Raw genomic sequence first — 23,066 nt, forward strand, 5'->3', positions numbered from 1 at the left:
CCCAACTAAATCACAACAAAAGCAGTCAAACCAGTCTATGTTTTAATGGTAACGACTGATGCCGTAACTACAAAATATATTAAAATACATAAATAAGATCCTGTAACAAAAGTTAGTGTTTCAAGGTTATACCTCTGCCTTACGTAAATACCACATCTGCACTTAAACTCTGATGCTCTCTTCAAGAAGCTTCCTGTCCTTTGGCCTGCATAAATAACACTTCTTGCTTGATGGCTTAACTAAAATCCTACCTTTGCAATTACTCCACTCTACAGTGGAGCAGGGAACTGAATGAAATGCTTGTCATTTTTGGTCCAGTACCTGCCTACTGCATGGAAACATCACCACTACACAACTGCTGTTCCTCTACTCGTTTTAAGAAGATGCTGTCCCCACACGCATTATCCTGAACAGCACATTAAAGTTGTTGCTTCTTATTGCATCCCGACAAGCAGTGATCACTTGTGTTTTAGGTTTGCCAACTGTGAATAGAAAAAAAAAAGAAAAAACAGTTCAGTTACTGAGTAAAAAAAAAAAAGGTACAAATATTTATAAAGCTCAAAATGTAGGGGGTTCTTTCAAAAATTTTTACACAAACAGCAAAGTGCCACCTTGCCTTTTTCTTAATATATAACTAAAATCCTTTCTTTAAAGAATTTTCCATAGCCGTATTACAGGGCAGCTTAAAGGACTTGTTGAAAGGGGAATGCTATAAATACAAAAAAAAAAAACTCCTTCTCCAAAGACCTACAGAACTAGTAATAATATAAACAGCCTTGCTTAAGTTGATAGCTTTCTTCCTTTTTTTTAAACTAGGTTATAAATGAAGAACTTAAACACTACTTTAAAACTGTTTTTAAAATTGTGTTCAACAAAACTAGTGATTTCTATACCTGAAAACTGCTTTGAACTGTTCTTTCCAAAATATTGTGATCCCAGATTATATTGGACACTCACAGCTCATTGTCACAGGCAATCGGCTAGGACTGAGCAATGAAAGGTTACTTCCACCAATTTAGCTTCAGGGCAAGCAGCCTGAAGCCACTTAAGCAAACCAGGTGGCCTCCGAGATGCATCTTATCTGCCTCAGTGGGATCCAAGACTCCCTGTGCCCTCCAAATACACATACTTACCACGTAACCGGCCTGCCCTCTGGATTGCTTGGTTCACGGCTTTCAGATTATTCAACAGCTCAGTGTGATTGTTGCAACGAATTTTGTATTGATTTATTAAATCTCTGTTAAGATCATACAGCTCGATGTACCGTGTTTTCATGTTTTTCCTGGGGGAACAATCAGCACAGTTAGTTGAATCTCTGGGGACAAGAAAATAATTCCTGGTCTGTCAATATAAAGGTGTAACAACGCATGGTTGTGATGGCTGCCACCGTTACCCCCATGGCTGCAGCTACAAGACAACAGATTTGTCTAGACGTGTTGGTTAACCTCATTATTTAACTGAAAAGGAAGTCTATTTTTGTAGTTACGTTTTCCGAACAGGAGATGCCACGTTCCCCAGTGAAAGTGACACTGCTCCGCAGTAGTTCAGACCTCTTTACTGTCACCCTTCACAGTCAAGGCAGGAAATTAGCAGAACACAGAAGTCAGAGTGAAGGGACTGGCACTTAGAATTTATTTCCTGGTGTTCTCAGAGGTTCACGCACCACAGACAGCTTTTAATTCCTTCTTCCCTTAATGTGTCTTTTCTAATATATCACCTTCTCAAGGTCAACTCTTCCTGCCTGCTCCACGCTAATCCCCTAACCCTGCCCTTTTGCCTTCCCCAGGCTGGTTCTCCACCTAAAGAACAAGACAAGGCTCAAAAACAGTTCATGGGGGAGCAGCCAAGGTACCAACTCTGCATGAAGAATTGTAACTGGACATCCCCCACATCACACAAACGCTTTTGTGCTTTTCTTTGCCTGAAAAGCAAAGACTGGCTGTTCTAACCCAACCCACGCAAAACGGCAACTGCTCACATGTCTCCCAGGAGTCGCGCATCTTCTGCCTGAACCAGCATGCTGCGGATGAGGTTGGAGTGCTCAGCCATGTCAGCAGTGAGCCTCTGATTCACTGAGTGGTGCTCGTCCACCTGTCCAAGGCAAACATTCCTGAGAAAAGGCCCCCTGGTATTCTGGGCATACAGGTACACCTCAACCCAGTGTAAGAGGAAGCAACGTCCCACCTTAACCTACCTGCATCCCTAGCACCATCCTCCTTCCCCTAACCCCTGGCTGCCAGAGCAGTACCTTGTCCCACAGAAAGAAGTGCTCTGCAAAGATGCAGACCTTATGCCCTGACCCAAACCCACAGCTGTCTTCCAGACAACATATTTACATTATTCTAAACGTTCATCTGCTGGGGACCAAGACCCTGTTCCATACAACAAAGAATAAACAGAAGACTGAGGGAACCCCTTTGTCCTTTACACAGAATACACAGCATGCCACTGCTGGCTGATTTACACCAAGAAGATTAAGCAGCTTAGAGATCCTCAGCTTTTCCTCTCACACAAATGTCCCCAGCGACTGCTTAGCTACCATTTTAAAAATGCCCAACACTTCCTCACCTTGACCAACACTTTCCTCAGCTCCTCAAAGTACGCAGGGAAATCTGCTTCCACCTGCAGATCTTCAATTGCCAGAAAGGAGGCCATTGACTGGATAATGTCACCAGCTAAATCAATATCATCCGTGCTAATTGAAATCTGTCAGAAAGGACAAGAAAGCACTTAAAGGCTCTTCCATGTCAAAATATCTCCCGAAACTGCTCAGCAGGACTGCCTCTAGAACAGGTATCAAGGCTCAAAGCAGTTCACTCTAAGAGGCAAGACTGATCCAAGAATAAGCTTTAAGGCTTGCTGGAGATAAGGAGACACCAATTTCAAAGGGGCTTTTATTTAGGCTTGGGGAAAAAAGGAATTTGTGAATACAAGGCCAGTGCCGGAGTTACGGGCAGCCCCTGGGCCTCAAATTGTGGCTTCCCACTCTGTGTGGGAACAAATACCTTCCTACAGATCTGTAGGCTAAACAATTTGCTTTGTTGAGTGGCAATGGAATTTTACCCACTAAGAGTAGCACAGACTCAAAAGTTGCCAAAATCATCCCTGGAACTTGAGTACTTCCTCTGTCTGTTCAGTCCTCCTACATTTTTACAGCCTCCTCTTGGCACCACCTTTAAGTTTCGCTGGTGTATAATTACATGGCTGTTCCCCTTGTCTGTGAAGTTACTCACCTCTCCGCCAGACTTGATTTTGATGAAGAGCTGACCTGCATTACGAAGGGAAGTGAAGCAAACCTGAAAGGGAGCACTCTGAAACTCTGCATCCTCCGGCAGCAAGAAGCTCTGGTTCAGCCACATAACAATCTTGCAAAAAAATAAAATGAAGAACGAAGAACATCAGCCATCACCTGTGCAGAAAGTCTAGAGAGCCATGCAATGCCCCTACGTGTGCACAGGGCAGCAGGGCTCTGTTCAGGGTATCTTGGGAATTTCATTCACTAAGTTTAATCCGCTAAATGCATGTCATGAACTTGTTAGGATGGGGACAGTTGGCTCCCTGCTCCTAAGCTGAATATTTGTAAGAAAATTATATCTGACAGTGTAAAACCACAGCTCAAGGTCAAAGCATAAGACCAGGCCTGGAGACATAAGAAAGCTAGGAAGCAAGCCGGTTCTACTACAAGAATTTAAAGGAAAGTGTGTTTCATCTTGTTTTTTTTTTGTTGTTGTTGTTGTTGTTTTGTTGGTTTTTTTTTCTTTGGCTACTTAATGCAGGAAAGGTGACACAAATATAGCAAAGCCTCACCGATATGAGGGAAATGACCAGCTCTGATCACTACCATCCCACAGTTCAGATCCTTCAGAACCAAAAGTACAGCACCACTGCTCAGCTGCTAGGTATGTGAGCCATTACCTGGGCACTGCACTGCCTTTATCCTGTTCTCTATTTATAAAATTCATCACTCACTACAGGGTTCCTGCCACTGGCATTCTATCAGTCATCACAGAGCAAACAAGATAATATCTGAAATACCTCATGATCTCAGGTCATTAGTTCCTGCGGCTGCAGGAATTCCTGAAGCTGGGAATGTCTCAAGTGAGGCATTTTTTAAAAAACAAAAAACTACCAAGTCAGGCTGTAATATACAGACTGCAAAGGCTAGAAACGCAGTCCACTGCGTAATAATCTTTGCTCTTGGAAATCTCAAGCTAACTGCAAACTCTCCACTTGCTATGAAAAGCACCATCAGTAAACAGGACTAGAAATTAGGAAGCAGAGCAGAAACTCACCCTCTGCGGCCTCTCATTCATTGTACAGTTAACAAAGCTCAGCGGCTCCGTGGCTGAGTCCGGGCTGCTCAGGGCATACATGGAGAAGCGGGGAAGCTGTCTCGTCAGCTCAAAGACATGGAACTGTGTGCTGGAAGCAATCGAAAGGGAAAATACAGAGACAGTTACAAACATAACAGTGATTCACCTATTTGCAAGGGCTCCTGGTTCTTTTTTACCTGGGTATTAACATCAGCAGCAATGTAACCAACTGCTTACTGCTGGAAAGCAGCTGGAAACAGTAGAAATTGGAAATTCCAGGGTTATCGCATCTCTTTACGAGGTTGAATGATTCCTTCCTATTGCTTTCATTTTCCATAATCCTTCCAATGAATATATTCTTTAGGCTTACACATTTAAGATTCCATTATGTGACTGGGTATTTTATGAGCAGCCTTGCTGAACTATTAAAAGCAGTAATAAAGACAAACAGAGGAAACAAAAAAAGGGAATTTAGTTCCTTCTGTTCTTCTGCAGTGCTTGGCCAGCACTCAAAACACACCTCCCTGTTTAGGGAAAGGATGCTGCTTCCTGGGACGCCGCCAGTTCTGGCAGATGTGAGCAGGGAGAAAGTTGGGTTTTTTTAAAGTATATATGAAGAGGAAAGTGGAAAAGCGTTGTCTTGAAATCAGGCATAGGCTGCTTTCTACTTGCCCCAAAGTCAAATGGATACAGGGTTACTTTGTAGCTTGAAAGACAACACAGTGCCTCGAGGTTTGCCCAAGTATTATGGTACGAGCTGCCACCATTCAGGCCCCTGCAGCAGCAAACCCTTAGAGCAGGCAGTCTGGATACAGCCTCTGCCTCTCGTGGCTCCCTCCAGAGACCCACAAGAAAGCACGCTTGGACAAGAAACGCTCGCTGTTCCCTAAAGGCAGAGCCAGAGCACAGCCGGTCCCAGTAACTGACTGGAGCAGAGCTCAGCATAACAGTATTTTTAGGAAAGTATTCGAACTCGCCTTCCACTAACAAGAGAAGTGAGGCATCAGGGAATTAACGGTGCAATTCCCATGGGACAAGTATGAAGCCACATCACTGGTGCTTCCTGTCACACACACTTAGCTCCGGAGACCAGCAGAGTTCACAACACAAACCTCACCTGTTCCTGTAACCCACGAAGGCTTTGATGTGCAAATCCACGGGGACATCTTTGGGTGGAGTAAGGGGAACCCGAACACAACCTGAGAGGTTCTGGAGACTGGGGTGTACCACGTGGCTCTCTCCTTCAAATATGCCTTCAGCAAAGATCAGCACAGCACGGATGATTGTGTCTTAGCAACGAGAAGAAAAATTAGTTTCTAAATTAACAGCCGTCCTCTTGAAAAAAAAAAAACAACTTTTTTTCAGAACTAAGCACAGGCAATTTCTTACACCCCTCCTCTAAATTGTTAACATATCGCAGATGACCAGCACTACCACATCTGGATCTGACCGTGTCCTCAGCATACCTGGTGCTAGGTGAATAGGCTGTTTTGGGGTAGTTCCTGTCCTGCAGCTGAAATCCAGCTGCATTCATGCAACACCCTCATGAGCATGGTTGTAGGGACTTAACTGAACAGCAAGTGAGCTCAGTGCAAAGCTGCTGTGGTAGTCTCTGCATTCCTTACACTGTTTACCTATGTACCAGGTAATCGACCCATAGACAAACAAGACTGTCCACTAATTTTTGGAACAGATTTTTTAATGTTTTTTTGGTCAGCTGGTTTTTGTTTGCTTTTTATAACAAAAATTTTATTACAGAAGTGTATCCCTCTATACTGACCACTGCACTCGCTCTTTCACAGGGGAATAGCACGGTGTTCCTTTTTAATGTTTACAGTCAACATAAGGAATGTTGCAGGGATCACCAAAACTAATTTCATCCAAGTTAAATGTTAATTGCCTTGGAAAACAAAACACAAGTAGTAAATTCCAGCAAACTCCTCCCCCTTCCCCAGACCCATCAAAGGAGCACAGCTGATTCAAAACTGTGAAAGGAGAGCAACCACAAAGGGGAAATTACAGACAATAAAGGGGAGACAGGCAAATCATCAGCTAAATATAACTAAATGTTTGCATGAATTTACATGGAAATAAATGCCAATGGTTGCAGGTTACCACTCACCATTTGTGGTGGAAATACACAGCTCCACGTGGGCAGACTGGCTGTCAGAGCCCAGATTAACTGACAGGGAGGTCTGGAGTTGGGTATTTGCTGGAATCACACCTCTCTGCCCATCAGCTTCCTTCAGTTGAGTGTTCTGTTCAGCCTGTTCCAAAACACATACCCTTCATTATCAGAATTTCAAGATTCTCATTCAAGCAACCTAGAAGACATCTGTATCACTTCTCTTTTCTTGCAGGAGAAGGCTGCAATACAGCAATTCCCAGACACCTCCCGTATTTATGAACAGAAGCTGGATTAGGCACGAAGCTGTGGACACTTGTGCTCACTTGCTCAAGTGCTTCGTTGTTGATGGAGCTCAGCTCTGCACCCAAACCTCCATTCAGAAAAGCACTTTACATATATTTAACTTTAAGCAAAACTCCATGCTTTTGCTACGGTGGTTATTTACTTTTCAAACATAAGCCTGCTCTTTCCTCAAACTATTTTTCAAAGCCCTGTAATTCTGCACCATCCCCATCAAGCCACAAGCGCGCTGCCTGTGTACCTTGGCAGTGCTCTCACACAATCCTCTCCAACTCCCCAGTTGGCTTATGCATGGAAAATTACAATTTTCAGCCATAAGCTGATGCGCGGGGCTGAACAAAACCCAGCTCCAAACCCAACTGCTCCAGTGAGCTGATGAGGCAAGGAGCACGTTACTTATTACAGAAAGAAAAGCAAGTTCTGAACTTGCACAAGGCGCGAGCCAGACACGCAAGCAGGAATCCCAGGCAGACAATCTCGCTGCTGATTGCAGGTTACAGCTCTGACTTGTCCAGGCTGCCCCACGACCTCCTCTCAGATTACAACAGATTTATAGCAATGGGAAGACAGGTTTTAGCCCTACACATTGTTTAAATAGTACCTTGGCGTTTTCCTCATAATTTCTTAATTCCAGGAGCAGATTTTGTTTCTTTTGGCTAAGTTCTCGGATCAGGTCCTGCTCAGCACTTGTATCCATCAGGTTTCCTTTCATCTCCTCACCTCCTGGCAGATAGCCCCGGACTGCACAGAAACAAAACACACAGAAAAATCTGACACCTGTAAAGAATATGCTGCCCAACTGTGTAACCCCAGTAAAAAGTTGTAGGAACACAGAAAAACACATTCAGGGTGCACAATGCCCTCCGATAAAAGGGCTTGCTTTATTATTTGCGGGTCAATCATTCTTTTTAGATGAGAGCAAGCCAGAAAATACACTGATACACAGAAAAACAATGTTCTCAATCCTACAATTGACCTCATGTGAAAGGAAGCCAGTCCCAAACAGAACTCTAATGACAAGCATTGTGAGAATGAAGAGGCTTGCCCATACAGTGTTTATTTTTGTATTACAATTTAGTAATTATTAATATTATTTACTATTACTATTTAGGAGTGCCTTTTTTATTAATTAGTTTTTGTTTATTCTTTATTTTTAGCCCTGCCTAAAGGGATCCCCACTGTGCCAAGGTTTATGACAGGTACATCAGAAGAGCCTGATCATGTTCCGTGATATTAACCTACACAGCTCTGCTAGGTTACTGCATACAACATCCACCTTCCGTAAGCCTGGGAAAAGGGTTTAAATGCTGAAGCCAAAGTCCAGCACTTCCCAGCAGCCTGTGATTAAGAGAGACAGAAAAACACTGCACTATTTAACAAGGACAGGCTTTTGTTCCAGTGGGTTGTGCCAGACCTGTTTGTCTCAGGTCAGTGAAGCCAAGCAGTTGGATAATCACACCAGTGCCTTTCCTGGAGCCATCATGTATGCCTGTAAATTCATGCTGAACTTATTTAAATAACCTACAATCGTATCTGTTTCCAGTCACAGTAACCAGGTCTCACTGCCTGAAAGTCTGGTGGGACAAATCCACCTACAGTCTCAGAAGAGCATTTTCCAGGAAACGAAGGGCTGTTGACATCCAAAATTTCTAACACAATTAACCACTCATCTTTTGAACAAAACCAAAATGCACACACCTTAAGCTCTCTAACCCCCTTTATCCACTGTTAAGCAACCCAAGAATTATCACATATTTCCCACATATTGATTTTTCATAATGTTGCCTGAAAAATCGTGGTCTTTACTGAGCATGTTCCTCTTTGCATTATTAGGAAGGGACATTTTCTATTAGGCAAACAAATTTTGATGGCTTCTTGGATCATAATGAAATGCACACTGATTATCACAGAGAAGGTGATATTCAAAATCCTGTTTGCAGATAGCCTAACACAAAATTCCCTTAACTTCTCACAAAGCAAAGGGAATTTGGCACACAAAAATGCCTGTGGAACTGAAACAATGGTTGGGTAATCTGAGATGACGTGATGTGCCTGATATCACCGTGTGTTAAATTAGTATCCTGAACAACGCTCTTACCTTCACCATCAACTGAACAGCAGATTAACTGGGTGCTCCCGTCCATCCTGTAATCCCCCTCCACCACACCTGCTATCGAGGAGGCAAAGTTGTCCTTAAAGATGACCTCCCCCGTTCGGTCACTGCGCGCATCAACCTGGAACAGCAAAGAGTTCCAAGACACAGCATGAACAAATAAGCTAGCTCCAAAATAAATGCCACGCCATACTCTGGGTTGTTAACTGAAAGCCAGCTCCACTCATGGAACTGCAGATGGATGAACCTGCAGTTCTGCTGATCAGAATACTCCAGATGAAAAATGTGTTATCAAATGACCTCTAGACAGACTCAGCCAGAAGGGACTGCTCTTCAGAGATGCTTTCCGAAGTTACAAACAACAGGAAGAAAAAAAGTTGTCTGCAAGCCTGCACGGGGAAGGTTGTGCACATGTAGATGCACCAACGATGGGACTAAACTGTAAACCTTAATGCAGTATTTACAGTCTCTTATTTGCTGTCCTTGACTGATGAACTACCTTTATGCACATGTCACAACCTTTAGTTATCTTTCAAGAGAGAGGGATGGAGAGGGGAGCTCAGGTCTGAGCAGTGTGTCTCTTCCAAAGCATGGGACCAACATTACTCTTTCTAGGAGCTAGGGACTGTTTCAGACCAACAAGCAGGGTAGAGACTGCCAGTTGAAAAGAACAGAAAAAGGAGTACAGCAAGGAGAGGTTCTCTCTTTAATGATGTTATACACCTAATCCAACATAAATTACAACATATCTGGGCTCTAGACTGCCAGCTTGATATGAAGTTAATTAAATTCCTCCAGGCTAATGAGAGTAATGAGAGGTGCTACGAAAGAAGCACAGATTTACCAAAAAAAAATTTGCAAGCTGTGTCCAAGAGAGATTTGGCAGCTAGAACAGTCATTTCTGGCAAAGGGAAATACCAAGCAACAGGCTTAAGAGACTAGACTGAGCTGTATAGCATGCCTTTACATAGGATTAAACAATACTTTGATGGATTTACTCTAATCCTGCCACAGTCAAGACCAACGCCGTTCTCCTCTTACATAACCACTCCTTTTTTCCCCTGTAGTTTGAGAACATTCAGGGTACACGGCAGATTATTAGCATGCGCCCAAGACACAGCCGAAAAGAGGCACTTGAGATCTGTAGGATGTGGCATATGATCTCTGCTACTATAGAAACAACTTGCCACACCTTAGCAATTGACTCTGAAGCAAGCAGAGGAACATTTTCTCTGACTGATCTTGCATTTGGCACAGGATTCGCCAGACAAAGTAGGTTTACAATCATAATTCTTCAGCGCTCACTTTTCAACAGTCTTTTAATATTTTGTCTGTTCTACTTCAGAAAATTGAACAGCCTTGTTAAAACACAGCTTCCAGATTTACACCTCCTCATTTTCCCCCCTTATGAGCTCACCTTCCCATTGGACCAGCCAGTGATCAGCTCGCACACACCATCGGAGTTGAGGTCAAATGCATGTATGCTCATTGCGTGGTTCTTAGACTGAGGACAGAAAACAAAGAACAAACTACAATGGGGTATGTTCTCTAATTTGCACATGCTTGATACATGCAAGACACTGAAGAATGAGTTCACAGAAAGGAACAGAAAAACATCTCTTAAAAGGAAGTTATAGCATCACCATCTGCAAGATCACACACATCTTTGAAATCTTTGCTCTTGCGTTGTGAATCTAGTCCACTGCTCTCAAAGAGCCTGATTTTTCCCTTGAATAATTTTCATCCAAGCAGATGATTAGAATTCAGAAAGTATAAAAAAACAGATTTTATAGAAAAAAATATCAGTTTCAACATTTTCCTAAAATGAGACCACTGAGGAAAGCCATTAACCTCTTCCTGCCACCTCCCAAGGAATCCTTATTGCTATTGAATAGGCTCTTCTAATCTGTGCTATATTAAGAATATTAAAATGAAAGCTCTTCCCAATAGTGATTTGCTACAGCAGCTAGTTGCTTTTGATGTAGAAAAATTAGCTTTGAACATATATAATGCAAGATGAATTCAGTCCTTGAAAAAGAGTTTATTGATTCAACAATGCAGCCAGAGGCATTTTCTGACAAATAGTTCACATTTCGCTGTTGCATCTCTGTTCCTTAAGTGACCCTGCAAAGCTGAAGCATCCCCAGATGTATGGTTTTACCAGTGCTGTTAAAGCCATCATCAGTAGTCCCAAAAGTGCTGAAGGAACTGATACGTTACTAATTTTGCATGCATCTATAAAAATGGGTAGATTTTGTAATGACGAAGTTACATTAATTGCTATGCTCAGAAGAAAATTTCAAATTCTTCTGAGGAGTTTTGGTGTTACCAGAACGACCAGAGATTAGCCACCAAATCCTCAGGAGAATTCAAACTTTATGTGATGACATCCCAGCACTGGACTAACCTTAATCCTCCAGTAGCGGGCTGTCTTGTCGTAAACTCCGACCGTCCCGTTAGAAAGAGCGTAGCCAAAGCGACTGCCGTACATGGGGCTAAGTGCTGTAACAGTCTTGTGGGGAAAAGGGAGAGGGGGAGAGAGAGAAAAAAAATACATGCATCAGGCAGGACACATCTACTTCAGCATCTTCAAGTACTAGAGAACAGACTATACGCCATCTCTATCACATGAACTGTACATTAATTGAAATTTAATTGTAAGTCTACTGTACGGAGCACTAAATATTGAAATAACTATTTTTAAAACTCAGTTTGACATGACCAAAGGCCTTGTAGGATTTCCCCACACAAGCTGCATTGCCAATGTTAACATACAATTCAGCAAAAATTGCAGAATTGCCCTCAAACTGTCTTTGATCAAATATTTACTACCACAATCAGCAGCCCAACTGCTCACAGGATTCCTGTGGTCATCAGTGCTAATACATTGCCACTGAAAACCTGTTCCACTCACACAACACTCCTTAAATCTTCAGGACCTGAGGATGCCAAGGAGTTCAACACGACACGGGCTGGGAAAGCCCTAGAGATATTGGTAGAAAACCTTTGCCTAAGATTAGCAAGATAAAAATTAACAGCTCCCACAGTCGGAGTTTTTCAGGAAGACAATTACAACAGCAGGCTAGGTATTACCTGAATAAGCAACAGCTCCAGGAAAAGACCTGAGAGCCATAACCCAGATCATTTCTCCCTCCTTTTGAGAACCATTACCTCACAGTTCTTCACTGAGCAAGGTCTCTCAGTGCTTGGACACACAGCCTTTTTCCATGCACAAACACTAGAGATTTTAATGTTGGGAGGAACAAGCACAAGAGTCTGTCTGGTCTCCCATACAAGGTAGCTCATGAGATTTCCTTAAAATTAAATCCTTCCTGAACTCCAGAACTTCTCTAGAAACCAGACCTTCTTGCTGTGAAGAGTCCCAGTGAAACCGAATCCACCCCTGCCTCTGCTTAAGTCACAGAGAAGGTGACAATCATCCCCACCGTTTAGCATGTGCACCTGAGTGTCTGCTTTCAGGCTACAGCCACTCCACATTGCTCTGCGTGGTGTCCTTAATCAGAGCCCTTGGCAACAATTCAGTCTTACAGGCGGGTGTCTGCAGTCATGAAAGCAACATGTAAGCTGCACTAAGCTCAGCTGACTGTGCTCCTGGATTTTTTGCTACAGAGCATGGTTTCCAAACCCGTCACCATTCCCTCCCATGGACCTTCTCCAAAGCCTTTCCCAAGCAACAGCAGCCTCCAAATTGTGAGCACCCTGCGAGGACAGAAGACCCCAGCAACAGACAAAAAGTCACAGAGGTAGCAATACTCTCTCTACGCCCACAGCGTGCATTTATAAATTCAAGAATCAGCCTTTGTGATCTCATTTTCATCAAAAGAAGCAATTAAACACAGAAAATACAAACTATTTGAATCTTCGAAGATGTGCACAATGTGCAAAGCCACCGTCTCCTGAACTTGCCTTCCTAAAAGGAAAGGTTTAGGTGCAGCTGTGCCCTTTCAAATTAGAACAATAAGACTGTAACAGGCCTCCTAAGGCTCTACAGGTGTGAATTTGAAACAACTCTACTGTAGATCTGGAAGCAAACCATACATGAGAGTGATGGACCATTCACTTCCCCTTCACTGGAAATCCCAACATGACTCTGGATTGGTTATTGCACAGATGGTGGGATGTATTCTATGTTATGCCCAGTTCTAATTCTATCTACATTAACAGCTCCTTTTCCTGGAACACTGTCCTCCTTCATCTTTAAGAGCTCTTTCTAAGTCGTTTAATAGCTAACTAAGCCTTTTAGTCCTAACTCTGGCAGCAAGGAGCCCTCAGATCTTCGAGGACAAAGGTTGTACTCCAGGCACTACAAAAGTGCAGCCCTCTTTGTGCAGCCAGTGTACGACCAACTGCAATACTAACCTCCAGTTTTGCCTGGGTGGTCCCCTTGTACCCAGCCACATACCGTGTGGAAACACACAGGGACAAGTTGTCCCATCGTGATTGTGTCAACACTTTTGAGGAAAACAGTAGCAGAAGACGTCCTGCTGCTCAGGAGGCACTAAGAGCTTTGGTCAGTGGGCTCCTTCCCGGAACCACAATCGCCTTTGGACAGGGCCCTGCTTTTCAGTCAGACAACAGTTACTTTCCTTAGTCTGGTTAAAGGTTTGTAAACAAATAAAAAAGCAAGAAACCCCGTGCAAATGTTATTAAAGATGTTGTTAAACCCTAACTTTTGCAATGCTAGCAGCATAGATACCATGCCAAATCGTTAAGTAACTATTTAACTACACAATACATTTGAACCAGAGTAACAAGAAAAGCTTTATAGTACACAACATTTTCAACTTCATCCATGATTATAATAAACGTTAGCTAGAAGTGATTTACCTCTGTTTCTGACATTTCTGCCACGATCTCATCTTCTTTAAATACTCGGATATCAAAATCTTCAGAGCCAACAAGAAGCTACAAAAATAATGAAATCTACCTTAAAAATGCTTAATCGAGGCAAGGAAATAAAAAACACAGACTGTTGTACAGAGAAAGCAAATAAATATTCCAAGTCCAGCGATGGAAGGGTTTCAACAGCAATAGGAAATGCTGCCAGCAGAACAAAGGGCACCCTCTGTCAAGACAAGCTTTCAGAAGTCCCCCATTGATCGAGTACCAGTCACGCTTTTTTGGCAAGTTGGACTCTACGAAAGCATACTGAAACATCTGGGGTAGGAATGAGAAAAGATACTTTGGAGCATCAGGGCTATGCTCTTTTCTTGCTGTTATAATTTGTAACTACAATTATACACACCAAAATACTGCATTGCCTGTGCTGGAGCAGGGGGCGTACAGCTCAGTTCTGACTTACTACAAACAGCCGGAAAACCTTTCACTGACCAGCCAGCCCTCATGTAAACGCTCAAACCCAATGAATCCAAGTAACCATCACTGCCTCTCCTACAAACGGTGGCTGCCACTACCACAAAGCAAGGGCAAACTGGGCTTTAGCTTGATGTAAATGATTACACAAATAGGACATCAGCAGTCAGTCAGGTCTTCTGCATTCTCATTCCTTATCATCTCTGTATTTATTAGCTCGTTTCCTACTTCCTAGGTTTGAGCAGGTAGAAGGTATTAACTGAAAAGGAGGTCCCATGGAATAGCACTTTCTAAGGATGGTGGCAAGCCATGACTTCTGTTTTACAAGTTGAAAAAGCAAGGAACAGTTCTGCACCCATATAAACAATGACAGAAACTGAATTATAAATCCAAGTTTAAAACTCGGTAGTGCCTTTCCCCACTGGAACCAATGAGCCTTCCGTCTTTACTTGGCCAAACGGATGCAAACACATATTGAAGTTGGATTTAAAAAAAAAAATAAGCAAGACTTTTCTTCTTCCAAGGTGAAGGTGCTTCGAATTACGACAAACTAAATTACACAAGCCTAAGCTTACTGTAGCTATTGAAATAATTTATCGCAAATAAAATTCTATGTGGTAGAGATTTCTTGACAAGCCATGACTCCACCATCTAGCAGCAACCAGCTAAATGCACAGAAAGCCAAATCAGTTACTGGTAACCCTGCGTCCCATAAAGGTGCTTAGAAGATGCTTTACTAATTTGATTTTATTGAAGTTGTCCACCTCGGTGACTTTCATCCCCCTGGACTCAAATGTGAAAAAGCAAGGAAAAACTCCCCCTCTGGCCCCCAAGTCTCTGACACTGTTTACTTTCTCACATCTTGCCAATCTAACACCCTAAGACAGTGACTCGAACGAATCAGTTTTGTTAGCTATTAAACGACAGAAGTCTAGTCACACAGGTTTAAAATTCGGTCTATTTTAAATGTAGACGTATTTTCACTGGGGGAAGAACAGAAATGAAGCTAGCACACTGACTTACCAGACAAAACAAACGAACAAAAAAAATCAACAGGTGTTTTTGTGCATTTTCTCAGTATTTCAGTTGTAAACCAGATGCAGTTTCACATAAACCACAGCTTAAAAAAAAAATCATATAGACAATTAAGAGTAAAAAGAACCCAAAAAATCTCATAAAATGCATGCTGGGCTAACTGGCCATGTAAGTTGGTTGGTTAAGGCATCCAACCCTGCCTAGCTCAAAGCAGCAACAGATTACACCAACTGCTGAGAATGAACCTTTGTCAAGCAGAAAAAAAGAACAAAAAAAGCACTTAGAAGCCCAAGTGCAAAACATTTACAGATAGTGCCACAGATCAGTTTCCCTGTTTTCTCACAGAAGGCAAGAACCTTTATCCACTGCCTCTGCTTTCTATAATCATCATCCGTTCTATAACCATTTCTTTAAAATGCCCTAAAAGAAGCTGTGCTGAAATTGACTGTAAAACCTGCAAGATTTTCTGTTTCCTGAAGATCCCAATCAAACAAAGGGTCTGCACCAGCACAGCAGCTATAAGAAACACCAAAGATGTAGCGGCCATTTACATGTCACTATAAACATGACATAGTTCAAGGAAACATCACAAATGAGGATTTTCTGGGAATTCAAGAGAAGATCTTAAATTAATTCTGATTAAAACTGGAAGATGACAAAAGTAAGTAGTTTTAGTGTGGTGACTTAACAGATTATTTATTTGCATCTGAAGCATACTAGGAAGCTATTCGTTTTTCTTTAAAATTTATGTTTATACCCATGATCCTTCAATTCACACAGGATGGAAGAATATTTACAAAAAACAGAAAATGCCACCCAAATTCACAATGTCATCCATTCATTGCAGTCTGTGTGATTAGAACAGCAGCTGTTTCCTATCATTTGTCTCACATCCTATCAGCAAGATGCATGCCACTATTTTCATTTTAAATCCGAAAAGTAAGGAACATACTATTTCCTCACATCACTGTGGAGAAGAAACAGGGAGAATGGAGGCAAAGACAGACTCTGTGATTTTGGCAATCACAAGTGAAGTGCTTCACAGCACAGCTTTTTAAGGGCTCACTTTCACGTGTAAGATGCTTGCAAGTTGTACCTCTGCCACTTAAGAAAATATTTATAAACATATTCAAAAAATATGACTGAAACAGATGCCTTGCAACTGATGATCAGAGACATTTCATTGTATTTCCCCTGTATTTCTGGTGTGGTTCAAAAAAACATAAGAGAAGTTTCCATTGCAGCTGGCCATCTATCCACCAAGGCAAGGCAGCAATACTGTGAAGCCCCCAAACATGCCTCGTTTCACACATTCCAAGTAGTGCCAGAAAGCAGGGCTGCTCCCTGTATGTGGATTGAGCAATGGTGCCTGGTTCTGCCAGACTGGAGCCTGAAAAAGGGACAGCTTCCCCACAGGGATCACTTTCACTGGTAATATGTCAGTTGTATTTGATAATTCACTTTTTTTTCCTACCACTGTAAGACCACGATAACAGCTGAATTCACGTGTAAGTGGTTACAAACAAACCTCCGTTTTGCCATCACCATCAAAGTCGCACAGTGCTAATGAACGAACGTTGTCTCCAGTAACCTAAAACGAGAAAGACCATCTTCAACACTGATAGCTGTCAGAAGCTACATTTTTTCTCATCTCAGCTGCAATGAGCGCAGTCAAGTACTTGAGTAACATCTGAATGCACTAAATACATGGTCAAACACACGCAGTTTAAGCTCGGAAATAAATTAAGAAAGATCTTCTCTGTTCAACAACCAAATTAACATATATATTAAAAAAAAATCCATAGCAATTAGTGCCACCAAACGAATCTTTTAACAATATCAAAGGCTTTTATGTGTAGCCCTACCGTCCAAAAAAGGTCATTTCCTTCGTAATCAAAGCCCTGCAGGGCACAGTTTCCACCAATAATAGCAAGTGGAGATGCAATATCTCCCAGCTTTCCAAGAACTATTGCATTGGCTCCATCTGAAACCTACAGAGAAACATTAAAGGGAAACGAAACAAAACAAATAATGTGACATCACAGCACACAAATTAAAAACACTTCCAATGTTACCACATTTGTCTCCTTTCTAGCAGTGCCAGGCTTGCAATGGAACCTGGGTGTGTTCCCCTTCCACTTCGTGGATGCAGGTACAGCGGGGTTGTCATATGGCAAGACAAAACTGACAACCACCATTTCTGAAAGGGGCTAATGATAAACCATACACGAAGTCGGGCCCACTGGCTAATTAGGGAAGTTATAAAGCCAAGAATTAAGGTGTTTTGACTAGTTATGCATGTGTTGACAATTAACCTTTCACTATGAACTGAGAAGTTGTGCTGTCATGTAAATCCAAGACCTCTTCAAGTTGTTCCTTATGTTTTCTGATTCCTTGCTAAAACCCACAATTCCTGTCACTACCCATGACCTGGGCAGATTAGGGTGAAAAAATGAGCTCAGCTGAGCTCTAGACACCTAGCAGAATTTCTAAGTTTTGCCTTGCTAGGTTGATGTGTTACGAAAACGTGCTCTCCCTCACACACACGTGGGTACGCATCCTATTAATGCTTTGCTCTCCCTCACGCGTAGGTGGGTACACATCCTATTAACGCTTTGTTCCCCCTCACACATACCCATCCTATTAATGCTTTATTTTTTGAAATATTCCTGATAGTCTAACGGGAAGGGGTTCTGAATACAGCAATATAGGGAACGCCAAGGCCAGAAGCACAACTAACTGCCGCTATGCGCAAAGCGTGACCTGCAGAACGCCAGGACGGCCCTGCGGAGGCACCAGGGGAAGGCAGAAAGCTAACTCGCCTCTCTGTAAAACAAGTCCGAGTTGTTGTACACATCGTACGCCAGCAGGCTGGTGGCGGTGCCCACCAGCAGGCAGTCGGCGGCCGGCTGCGGGCGCAGCGGCCCGGCGCTCAGGCAGGAGATGCCCTGGTTGATGTTGAGGAGCGAGACGGCGGCGTCCTGGCTGCTCGGCACCATGCGGCTCGGGCCGGGCCGCTGGCCGTGGCCGTGCGGGCTGTGGACGAAGACCTGCGGGGAGCGGGGGGCAGCGCGCCGTGAGGGAGCGCCCGGCGCCGCCCCGCGCCCCGCCGCCCCGCCGTTACCTTGCCCGCCTGGGTGGCGGCCGCCAGGCACGGGTGGGTCCCGTCGAAGCGGCCCAGCGCCACGGTGCGGGGCAGGATCTTGTGGCTCAGCTTCAGCGTGAACACGGGCACCAGCATGGCGGCGGCGGCGGGACCGGGACCGGCACCGGGACCGGCACCGCGCGGCCTAGGCCTGGGCCTGGCGCCGCCCGCGCACGGCGCCGCGTCACGGGGCGGAGCGGGCAGGGGAGGCGGGGGGGCTGTGAGGGGCCGGGGGGCTGCTGGAGGGGTAGGGGGGCAGTTAGGGGCTGGGGGGCAATTGGGGGAGCGGTTAGAGAGGTGGGGGGCAGTTAGAGAGCTGGGGGGGGCAGTTGGATTGGTGAGGGGGCAGTTAGGTGGGGGGCAGTTAGAGAGGTGGGGGGACAGTTTTGGGGGTGCAGGGGCAGCTGAGGGGGCAGGAGGAGGCAGCTGGCCAAGCAGGGGGGCAGTTGTGGGACTTAGGGGGGCCAGAGGGGGCAGCTGGGGGGCTGGAGGGGCAGCCGTGGGTCTGGGGGCAGTTGGCAGCACCAGTGAGCCCCGTGCCTTCCCCTCGGCTGCGCCCTGAGGAGCAGCAGCTCCCTGAGGTCAGGCCGGGTTTTTCAGCCAAGGCGAGGAGGAGAAGAGCTGTGAAAGCCCACCAGGAGTTAAACCTGGCCAGGAAAGAGCCACCTCAGAGCCCTTCTGCCTTCCTGCTGCTTGCTGCAGGCTGGCACCTCCGTCCGTACTGCATCTGTCTTCTGTCCGTCCTGTTGATGTACAGCAGAGCCAGGAAAATGGTGTCATCCCCTTTTTAGCATTCATTTCCCTTAATTTAAAAAGCACAGTTACAGAGAGCAGGACAGTCCCTTCAAGGCACGCAGCTATTTTATTTAAAATAAAATCTCAGCGAGCTGTGCAGAGGCGAGGGCCTTCCCAGCCCGTTTTCACAGCCACCATCCATCAGCTCCGGGGCTCTCGTAAGCACCAAGAGTCACCATCACGCCTTGCACGGACCTGAGGATCCAGCGCTCAGTGCTGGCCTCTGTAGCTCCCAGGGGAATTTGGCTTTACCAAAACACAGCTGGCACCGTTTGCTGGCTTCCTAGGCAAAGCTCAGCTGCGCGAGGAGCTGGCTGTGGCAGCGGCAGGACGAGCATCGCTGCCCACCCAGGAGCTGTTTATTGGCAAAAACTTCAAATATAGCTCGAAATTCACCATGTCCTTATCTGACCGGAGCTTCCTGCCTGATGTTCCCTGGCAAGATGTTAAACCCTGCTCAGATATCGAGCAGTGGGTGGCTGGGTTAAATGTTGCCAAAAATCACCATCGCCAGCCCTCCGAGGGGGGATAGAGAGGGCTGGGGGAGAAGCGGTGGGGATGGGATGGGGATGGGGATGGGGATTGGGGTTGGGGTTGAGAGAGCCGCTGCCTCCCCAAAGGCATTGGCTACGTGAGCTTTTTCCATGGGCACAGGACCAGGGCCACCGCTTGCACGGTTTCTGGCACTGGGCAGATGCAGGCTATGAAGACATCAAGGAGAACATGGCATCCTTTTATTTGGTGTGCTTGCATGGAGGGGGTTGGTGTTGTGCAAGCTCAGACAAGTGTCTGCTCAACGTCCCGGGGGATTGCTCATCGCTCTTCCCTTGGCTTCTAATTCTGAAAATTAGCAAGTGGGGGAAAAAATGAAATTAAATATGCCCAAGGTAATGATACTTGGAAACTTCAGGTCACGTTTCAGCCAGGGGAGGCGGCGAGCAGTTGGAGCAGGTGAGTTTGAAGTCTGTGGGAACCTGAGAAACACAAAGGGAAGGGAAGGAGCAGGGGAAAAAAAAATCTGAGCTGCACACTGGGAAAGCATCGGGCTGGTGAGTTACGATGATGATGAGAGTTCAAATGATGCCTAATGAAGCAGGCAGTGCCAGCAATGCTGAGCGGTGGGACAGAAAGACACTGGGGTCCCTGTCCTGGAGGGTCAGTGTGAACCCCCAACTCAGCTCTCGTGAGTGCCTCTATTTCCCAGCCAAAGCTTCATCCATCCTCGCCCCTTGCTCCCCTTGGGGGCTGCAGTTCTGCCCTCATTAGACCTTGAAGTAATTCCCATTAACATTTATGAGAGTTTCAGGATCAAAAAGGGAAGCAGCCCTTTCATCTCCCAGGCGTGCCCAAACAGACATCGCCCGGCCCCAAAACCTGCCAGGAACACCGGGAGCGCCCGGGGCATCCCCCCGGGGTGCCCACCAAGGGGGCTGCAGGGCCAGCTTCACCCCAGCGGAGCCACCAGCACGTGGTACCGCTCCGCTAGTTCTTCATTAAGAGCAAATAATTAGCAAATCACCACCCTCCCTGCGTTTGTTTTTTTTTTTAATTTTCCAAGGGGAAGGCGATGCTGATAGCTGGTGCACAGATAAAAATATGGCACGAAGCGAAAGCCGCTTGCCCAGAGCCATAGGACAAGCCTCCAAAGCCAGCACCCTTGAGTCACAGCCCGGTGCGTTGCAACGCGGATCCCAAACAACCCACATCAAAGCTCGGTGCGGAGTTGTGAAAGCACCGCGTTATTGCACGCCGTGCAATTCCCTTTTAATGAAAAGCTGCTAAAAGCCTTCCGACAGGCAGCGGCTCTCGCTGAAGGTGCATTTCTCCTGCGAGGGTCTTTGCGGGGCCCACCGAGGGCTGCATTTACCCGGGTGGATGGAAACGTTGTGCCCTGCCTATAGCTGACCCAGAGGAGTGGGCACGGATGGGGCGAGGTGGGAAAGCTCCTGTTTTCCCTATTTCTGGGAAAATAAAGCAGCTTCCATGCGTGATGTCAGCCTGCCGACCTTGCGTCGCTCCAGAACAGCTTCCAAGGCTTCGCGCGCGCACACTCAGCGCCGTGATTCATCCCCTGCCTCCTCCGCCAAGGGGCTGGCAAGCACCGGCACAACAAAACAACGTCGGCACCTATTTCCCATGCTCCAAACGCTTGTTTATCATCAGCAAATAATGACCTGAGATACCTGCAAAATGAAAGTTGAGCCTGCTTTCCAAGCAGCAATCACCCCTGTGGTTTCCTCCTGGTTTTCAGCAGTTAGGATGTGTGGGCCAGGCTGGCCAGCTGCTCGTGCCCCCTTGTTTTCCCTATTTTGGTTGAAAGGCTGAGCGGCGAGGTGTGGTGAGGGACCACAGACACCAGTGACCATCCCTGGGGTCTCCATGCCGTGCCTACACCAATTCCATCACCCAGCCCACGATCCCTATCATACTGAACCGTGATGCTTGGTTAGAGCAGCCCAGCATCTCCTGGGGATGCTGAGCGTGGCCAAAGGACGTGTCGCTGCTCGAGGGGACACCACTGGGGCATGAGGAGCCCTGGTGAGGCACATGCCCACGTCTCCCGGGCAGGATCTGCTGCGTGGTGGCTGTCACCCACAGCACACCCATCACCTGCCCGTGGAGTCAGCACTGCCACCCACTTCCAGCCACCCACGGCCAGGTGATGCTCATGCCCGTCACGGGGATGGTGGCACCTTGCTGCACGGCACCTGAGCGACTCCGTCACCCATTCCCCGGGATGGGGAGTCTCCCTCCTGCGGGAGGGAAGCTGCTCCCTTCCTTCATGCAAAGCAGGGGAGAAAAGGGCTCGTGGCCAAGCTGAGAGCAGACGGGGAAGAGAGCAAATGAGTCACGCAGGCTGGCTCCAACCTCCCCATTCCTCGAGGAGATGCCACCAACATGGCCAAGCTTCCTCGAGGAAAGGGGAAGCCTGGGGAGCTGCCTGGCTGCCGGCACGCAGCCCTCGCCTCGGCCTCCCCAGCCTTTAACGCGGTCCCCATCGCCGGGCAGGCTCCCCGCACCTCAGCTCCGGCAGCAGCCATGGCACCAGTGCCTCCCGTGGCACCGTGTCCTGTCCGCATCCCCCTGTCAGGATGCACTGGAAGCAATTCCCTGCCCGGGCAAAGCTCGGCTCCTTGTTCCAGGAGCAGGGCATGTGTGGGACCTCCCTGTCACATCCCCGTGTGCCCGGGCGGGTGGTGACAACCCCAGCTCATGGCGTGATGTGGATGAACGGCACCGGCGCCACTCATGTCCCCAGGCAGGGCTGTGTTTTCCTGCTCCCGAGCGCTCGGGATCGTCCCCGTGGGGCCCAGCCACGCCGTGGGGAGCGGCAAACACCCTTGGCATGGCACCTGACTACTGGCACGGTGACATTCAGCAGCGTGACATTTGTGTGGCACCTCCCAGGAGCTATTTCCACCCGCAGCCTGTTGCCAGCAGCGCTCTCTCAAGAGCCGCTCGGGGCCAGATTTGGGAGCTGGACCCAAGCATCCTGCTGAGGTCTGCACGCAAGCAGCCTCGGCATGCATCTTCAGAGAGCCTCAGCCCTTTCCTGCATGGCTTGTCACCTCACTGGCTTGTCATGTGTGTTGGGGACATGGGGATGAGCATCCACTGAGCCTCAGCACGCTGCTGGGTGGCTGGGACGAGGAGCGAGCCCATCAGCTCTGCCTCCCTGGGGCTTTTCCGCGCACATTTCCCACCGTCGCCCAGCTCCGCCAGCAGAGACGCGGAGACGGGGCCGCTGGCACCTTTCCCCACTAGGTCACCGAACAAGCTCCCAACGTGCCCAGACAGCTGGGTGGTAAAAATACTCCCTGGCCCCATGTTTTGGCTGGATTAGCATCGCCTCCAACGCGGCAGTGAGGCACCGCGGGCAAAAGCCCAGCCCGGATAAAACCC

General features: G+C 46.5%; 1 protein-coding gene across 2 annotated transcripts; it reads right to left on the reverse strand.

Annotated features, from left to right (window-relative positions):
- Nucleotides 1–25: 25 nt before the first annotated feature.
- On the reverse strand, nt 26–18,555 carry BBS2 (Bardet-Biedl syndrome 2). 2 transcript variants are annotated; one of them, XM_083851871.1, is made up of 17 exons: nt 18,348–18,555; nt 18,046–18,273; nt 17,089–17,214; nt 16,752–16,814; nt 13,703–13,780; nt 11,262–11,366; nt 10,272–10,358; nt 8,840–8,975; nt 7,343–7,482; nt 6,436–6,580; nt 5,431–5,602; nt 4,293–4,422; nt 3,234–3,365; nt 2,569–2,706; nt 1,979–2,091; nt 1,134–1,282; nt 26–482 (listed from the first exon to the last, which is right to left on the reverse strand). In XM_083851871.1, the coding sequence occupies exons 1-17, from the start codon at nt 18,462–18,464 to the stop codon at nt 376–378; spliced, it is 2,166 nt and encodes a 721-aa protein (XP_083707997.1). In that variant the 5' UTR covers nt 18,465–18,555; the 3' UTR covers nt 26–375. The 2 variants fall into 2 exon arrangements, with proteins under 2 accessions (XP_083707997.1, XP_083707998.1); XM_083851872.1 differs by lacking the exon at nt 18,046–18,273.
- Between the last annotated feature and the right edge of the window lie 4,511 nt (nt 18,556–23,066).

This window comes from Anser anser (assembly GCF_964211835.1).
Source record: "Anser anser genome assembly, chromosome: 11".
NCBI classification, from domain to species: Eukaryota; Metazoa; Chordata; class Aves; order Anseriformes; family Anatidae; genus Anser; species Anser anser.